Here is a 7288-nt window from a genome sequence, read left to right as displayed (position 1 = left end):
ATGACTGGGCCCAAATGAAATGGGAATTAAAAGATGGCTTGACTGGGTAATGAAAAAACTTTATTATAACTGTATGATGTTTTGACAAGACTTTGTCATCCTCAGGTACAAGTGAGGATGACAAAGTCTTGTCAAAACATCATACAGTTATAATAAAGTTTTTTCATTACCCAGTCAAGCCATCTTTTAATTCCCATTTCATTGGGCCCAGTCATCTCCACTTCAGCTCCAGGATATGGAGTGGGCAGCCACAAAGGCCCTACTTTCTCCTTCTCTCTCTCTGCACAAGAGGTTCTATCTGTTTTGGAGATGTGAACTTCCTTGGAAGCTCTCATTCCCTTGGGTTGTGCACATGTGCATTCCTTTAACTGAATGCTTCTCGACCAGTGGAACTTCTCCCAGAATTCCTTGAACCATCCCATCATCTTTCCACCTGGGATCAGGGCTGACCTTGCTTGGTGGCTTGACAGGGACTTAACCACAGTGGGGGTTCCCATTCCTCTGCTTCATCCTGAGTCTCATCTGTTAATCAGGCTCTGTATCATTTCCTCACACTCCTGTGGGGGTGGGTGGTTATGATTCATTCTGACAATTCCACTGTTGTCAGCTATATGATATACCAGGCAAGTCCAGATCTTTGTGTTTTCAGACTCTGGATCATCTGTACTAGACCAATGACCATGATATGATGGTTCTGGTATGTCAAGTTCCCAGAATTATGAATCTTGTGGTTGACTGCTTATCCAGTCCCAACCAGGTTCTCCCCACAGAGTGGTCCCTTCATTTTCAGGTGTTTCTGTGGTTGTGTTCTCAACCGGGAATACTGCATATATACATACCTTTGCCACTCACTGGAATGCCAAACATCCATCTTTTTGGTTTCCAGTTCCTCACCCTTCAGCTCTGCGGATGGGTGCTTTCAGTCACGATTGGAGGGGGTCTTCACCAATATGCCTACCCTCCAATCAGAGTCATTTCCTTTATCCAGACCACTCCTTGTCGTGTTCTGCTGGTTGCTCCGTATTGGCTGGCTCAGATGTGGATCCCTTTGCTCTGGCCTTTATTGGGGCAACTACTCCTGCCCTTATCTCTGTCCCGATCACACCTCTGACAACTGTGATTGGATGTTTTTCATCCCAACATTGCCAAACACCTTCTTAACATGTAGCTTTTGTCTGATCCCTTGCATCATCTCAGGGATTCATCCCTTGTGTAACATCTTTCCTTGCTTGTACTGTTTGCCCTTCCTTCTTGTCTATGTACCAGCAGCATTTGTCTTACTTCAGACTTTGGTCCATTTGCTGTGGCTTCTGACCATTGTGTCCTTGTGTTCCTCACCTGTCCCAGTTCTTCATTTGGTTGTTTGACCAGGGTTTGTCTGTTTCAACTATTGCTCGTTATAGGGCTGCCCTGTCAACCACCTTCCATTCTCCTGCTTCCAGAAAGCTTTCTCCTCCCTGGTTATTTCCCTTCTTTTCGGTTCCTTTCCTCTAGTTTGTCCGCCATGTCCCTTTGTTCTGTTAGATTGGGATCTGAACGATATTCATGCCCTGTCTGGTTCTCCATATGAACTCACTGCAATGTGTTCCTTGTACCATCTTTCCCTTAAGACCTATTTCCTCCCCCTCCTGGCATGTTGTTGTCATTGTTCTGATATTTATACCATTAATTTTCCTGCATCCTTTACCATCTCTTGTATGTTATCCTCAGTCTAGATCAGGCCTTCCTTCCCAGGACATCAGCTGCTCAGGAAAGTTGTTTAGCTTTTTCTCCTATTTCCTTACCTTTCATTTCCCACTTTTACTCCCTTTCAGGTCTGGATCGACTACTTTGTCCAGTTCATTCTCTGCTATGTTATATGGATCAAATTGCCTCCTTTCGTGGTTCTTGTTCCTGTCTATTTATTCCATGGAACTCCTCTGTTTCCTGTGATCTATCACCTATTATGTTCATGGTTTGTGTTGTCAATTAATACGACTGGCATATTCTGACTTGTCCATGGAAGGTTGCCATCTACATAATGTTTCTTTGCACCACATTTGTCACCTAACTATATCTTTAGCTGCTCATAACTGCCATTCTTTGGAGGAGATCACTCAGGCTAGTATGTGGAGTACCTCCCAATACATTTATGACACATTATTTGCATGACCTAGTTGTGTCTTCATTAGGCAGGTGTTGTCACCCTCCTTGGCAATTCTATGCACGTTTTTTCACCTTTAACTGGGGTAAGTTGACCTGTTATTATTTTGTATTATTTTCAGTTGATATACATCATATTTCAGGATCCCACCTAGTGGTGAGTATTGCTTGGTTATGTATTCTGAATATTAGATCTTTGCATTAATTCAGTATAATTCTAAATGCTCACTGTAGAGATGGGGTGTTGCTGTAAGACCACTGTATGCCTTTCCGGTGGTGTTTATATATGTATATCAAACTTTTAATATCAATGTATTTTATATAAAGGACTATTACTCATGGACTTCATGAGTAAAGTAGATGGGGATTTTTGCCCATTCTCACTGACCCACGATTCTTACAATCTGAGTCTTTCTGCTTTTCAAGATAGGAAATCACAGACACCTGTCTCCAGTGTGTTGTTCCTCTAGACTCCCTAATGTGTATTGCCCCCTTTTTTTTTCTTCTAGTGGAGCATTGGAGTCCTTACCACTCCAGTTCCCAGTCGCTGGAGTGTTGGACCATGGATTACCCACTAGGGGAGAAGAGGGCTGTTGTCATTCTAATTATTGATTAGGCAATAACATACTATTCTGTATCCAAGGTGCTTCCCCTGGATGTTTTGCCTGGGCTGATCGCACTTGTTGATCATAATATACATGCTTATTCAAGGCTCTTTCACTGGATGTTTCTGCCCAGTTGAACTGCAGTTGACTTACTCAATAAAATCCCAACATGCTTCCCCTGGATGTTTTCTCATCCTATATATCCAAGGCACTTCCCCCTGGGTTTTTCCTGGGCAGACTGTACTTGTTAATCTCTGTATCTTATGCAAAACACTTCCTCTGGATGGTTTCTCCCCAGAAGAACCTCTCTTGGCATAATCCGATGTATCCCAAGGTGCTTCATGCAGATGTTTTTTTGCCAGGGTGGGCCTTACGGCCTTACTTGGCCATAATATTATATAATGAAGACACTTCCCCTGGATGTTTTTTGCCATGGTGCACTGCACTTGTTGATCTTAAAAACTAATGCAACATGCTTCCACTGTTGTTTTTGCCCAGATGGACCACACTTGGCATAATCTGATGTATCCCAAGGTGCTTCCCCTGGATGTTTTTTGCCCAGGTGGACCACACTTGGCCTATTCATATATAATTTATGGTCCTTTAGCCCTAACCACTTATGCCTATATCACCTTATCTGGCATTTTATCGTGGTGCAGTATGATTGGATGAGGATAGTCACATGATATGCATATGTTCTGAAATGGCATGAAAATAAAGGGGTGTAATATATTAGTGAACATTTTTTTTAGCAGTGTTTAGAGGGCAAATCAAGGTTAATAGCTTTGGGTGAGTAGCGGTTAGTATATTTGTATAGGAAAAGCTTAATGTTCAGTTGGTATGTTTATTGATTAGCTCTTCATATTTTTAGGACAAATGAAAAGAGAGAGTATTTACCGATAGTTTTTGCTAGTGAACTCAGCTACAGGATTAAAGACCTAGTGGTAAGTTAATAAAATATGTAACTTGATGGGTGAGTAATTTTTAACTAATCCAAAACTAATTGATTTTGTGTTTATTCCCATCATAAGAATCCAAGTATGATGCATAAATCAAGACTTCAGCATTAAATATGTATTTTTTTCATATTTATATAAGTAAAAAACATAAAAGATAATAATATATTAGTAATGGTAAACATGATTGATAATTGACAAGAATATGAAACTGCTTGTTAACAGAATATATACTGATGCTATTTTATGTAACAACTGCATCCAGTGATTCTTTTGTATGTAACAAACAACACTGCATTCAATAGGTGTACTAAATTAACTGGATCATACCCTAATGGGTGTATTCCATCTCAATATCAAATTTGTATCATTGAATAAAAAACATTACAGAAAAGAAAGCTGTAGTCATTCTTCCACACGTTTTTTTTAGAATACTTCAGAGTTTAAATGTAATTAATAAAAAAGTTGTACTAATTTTGGGCATAAAATTATTGTAAATTTTTATTTGATTTTAGCTTGCTCCAAACATAAACATCAGTGCTAATTTGAAATTTGTAATGGTGTGATATAACTGTCTGTATTTTGTCTTTGAGAAGTCATAGGCTAGTGATCTAAACATGTAGCAGAAACTCTTTTTCTATTATTTTAAACTGTATAAGCCTATGTAATTTCCATTTCAGCCAAGACTTGAATAGAGATTGGAACAAAGTAATAAAAGCTTAAATTTGTGCTATGTTGTTAGTAGAAAAGATGTTTGAGAAAAACATCCACTATAATTACAAAAAGCTTGCTTTATCATAGGAAAAAAAAAAGTATTTTTTGACACAAAATGAAGTATGGGTAATTGGATTATTTTGCACTCGCCTGTATGTTGACAAGGCTGCTGTTCTTAGGCCTTATTGGCCTATGCAGCATCATGAATGGCCATAGCAAAATTACTGAAGAAAATGTAATAAAAATTATATAACTCAATATGAAATAGGATTAAAAATTACTACGTATATTAAATGAAAACTTCTGATTAACAATAAAAACAAAAACGTTTTTTTTTATAATTTTGGTATTTTAAAATATTTTTATTGTATGCTAGTGATCATAAACATGGTGAAACTGTGTGTGGTATTTTTCACTTCAAATTGAATTAGAATTTACAGTTTCATACAAAGTTTATAGGAACATTATGTTCTAAGAATATAGGAGGACATAAATATTAGTAATTGAAATATACAACATAGGTAGGTATTCTTAATTGTTTCTGAGTAAGTGCAGTACATGAATGATTTGTAAAATTGTCACTTCACCTAATAGCTGTTGTAAAGTAACTTGTGTTAACTGAAGAAGGCATTGGTAGAGTTATTTGTTTGACGACCCATACCTGCTAAATGACTAGAAAACTGTTATAGTAGACAAGCAATGCCTACACATAGGCAGAAGTGCAGGCCATTGTTTGGAGTGTTAGCTTGTGATGAGGATTATGATTCATGGTAAGTTTGATTAAAAAAAAAAGTCACAAATGCCAAAGACCTTTAAAAACTAATTACAATAAATAATCTTCTTTTTATACATCATTTTAACCCAGTCTTAAGTTAAATAATTCTTAATTTTTGGTAAGACCCTAAACACTAGATAAGGGTGACAAAACATTTAAATCTATTGTAAACTATTATACTATGGCTTATTGTATTATAAAATAATGTGCCTTATATTTAAACACTTAGTATATTTATGGCTTAGATGGTTGGCAAGTGTTTCATACATGTAAGGAAACTTGTTTAACTTGATTAACTGGTAAATTGGACATGGGTTTTACAGTTTAATTACAAGATATATATTTTTTTATTTTATAATGTTCTTTTTTATCATTGTTCAGCCTCTTAACACGGTTGAAATGGTCATGCCTTTGACTGTTAGTTACACACCAATATCCCTAGGTCGGCTGAGATTGATGGTCACAGTAGAACATGCAATGAAGTCATTGGAAAAAGCAGGTGAATAAATTCTTATATATTTATTGTTTGTCTTGAAAAAAATAATTGCTAAACAGATTCCAGAAAATACATTTATATTTAGAAAGTTATGACCAGTTATTTTATTCATTGTTTTTATCTTTTATCAGATTCCAAGTGTTTGAATATCTTTATTTACTTATCCAGTAATTTGTGAACTAATTGGAATATACAACTGTTTACTTGTGTTTTATTTTATTGATACTTGGTGAAAATATACATTAACAAGGTTTAATACTTTGTGCTATTGAAGTTAATGTTTTATTCCTTCACATATTTCTTTTGTGAATTTTATAATTATTTAAAAGTTAAAGGATTAATTTCAATTCCATGTACTTTTTTTATTAGGTTTCACTCCTAAGGATACTGATGAAATCAAGGGGATATTCTTTGATACCAATATCTATCTTTTACTGCTGACTTTCTTTGTATCTGCATTTCATGTAAGTTCAAAACCAACAAACAATGAATTTTGGTTTTATTTGTGTTAAAACCTATATTACTGGAGTTGTAATATACGTGTAGACTATGAAACAGCTTCAAGCTTGAGTGAGATATAAAATGATAAATGTGAATGGTGTTTTATCTTCACAGTATATGTAAATATAGAGATGTATTAGATAAGTAAACTAGTGGTGTCAAAGTGTGTGTGCAAGATACAAAAGGACTGTGAATTTGAGAGAAAGACTAAGAGTGGTAAAAGTGTAGAAAATTCATTCGAGTAATAGTCACAATGAGTTGTAATGCATTGGTTATTGAGACCACTCAATGATATCAGGTACATGATAATACAGTATCTAAAACTATTTAGGGCAGCCAAAATTATTGAGTGTGAAGAATGGTTCTTTGTTACAATTTCAAATAAATGTCAACTATTCTTTGCATCAAATTCACTTGGGATTATCTGTGAGGTTTGGGTAGTAACGTAAGTATATTTAATTAGCTATGTTGATTTTTAGCTTTGCTTTAAGTACATAACTTGCTCTTTTTGGTAGTTAATATTAATTAGATATATTTTGAAGGTCTACAGTACATACATTGTCCCTAAGAATGTTTAACAAAATTTTGCTTTGTGTTAGATATACACTTTTGGGATCTTGATGATCAGTCAAAAATTCTGTGAGGTGGTGAGAACTTAAAGTGTTGGCTGATTGTGAGTGTGGAAGTGTGCAGTAGGACAGTCTGACAGTGATTGTACTGTGAAGGATGGTAGTGGATGTGTATGGTATGAGCTGCATTGTGCTCCTTGAACATAGAAACATTCTGTGAAACGTCTGTGTATCCATGTGTGTCAATAGATATTAACATAAGGTGACCATATTTTTTAAACCAAAACCAGGGACACTTTTATACAGGTTTCTACCTATATTCACCATAATTAAAAGGTGCAAGTAACATTTTGGCTTCTTTGATGATGACAAGTGAGTTGTGAATAGTTAAATATACAGTGAATATCTCATTTTAACAGTGCATAATCATAACTTCTAAAAAAAGAACAGGAAAATGTTATGTGGCATGTTTAGATTTGTACATGTGGCAACCACACTGGTAGTATCACATGGCAATGATTCACCTAAAG

The 7288-nt window shown here is 35.9% G+C and overlaps 1 protein-coding gene across 2 annotated transcripts in view; it reads left to right on the top strand.

Moving 5' to 3' along the window:
• The window catches only part of LOC106478549 (cleft lip and palate transmembrane protein 1-like protein), a 28707-nt gene that overhangs the window by 10156 nt on the left and 11263 nt on the right, over positions 1 to 7288 (top strand). For both annotated transcript variants that reach the window (XM_022382158.1, XM_022382159.1), the window contains exons 6-8: positions 3619 to 3691; positions 5574 to 5691; positions 6058 to 6152. In XM_022382158.1, the coding sequence (XP_022237866.1) occupies positions 3619 to 3691; positions 5574 to 5691; positions 6058 to 6152 (286 nt within the window). The remainder of the gene's footprint in view (positions 1 to 3618; positions 3692 to 5573; positions 5692 to 6057; positions 6153 to 7288) is intronic.

Source organism: Limulus polyphemus, unplaced genomic scaffold (assembly GCF_000517525.1).
Source record: "Limulus polyphemus unplaced genomic scaffold, Limulus_polyphemus-2.1.2 Scaffold223, whole genome shotgun sequence".
Lineage (NCBI taxonomy): Eukaryota > Metazoa > Arthropoda > Merostomata > Xiphosura > Limulidae > Limulus > Limulus polyphemus.
This window is presented reverse-complemented; position numbering and strand designations above follow the sequence as displayed.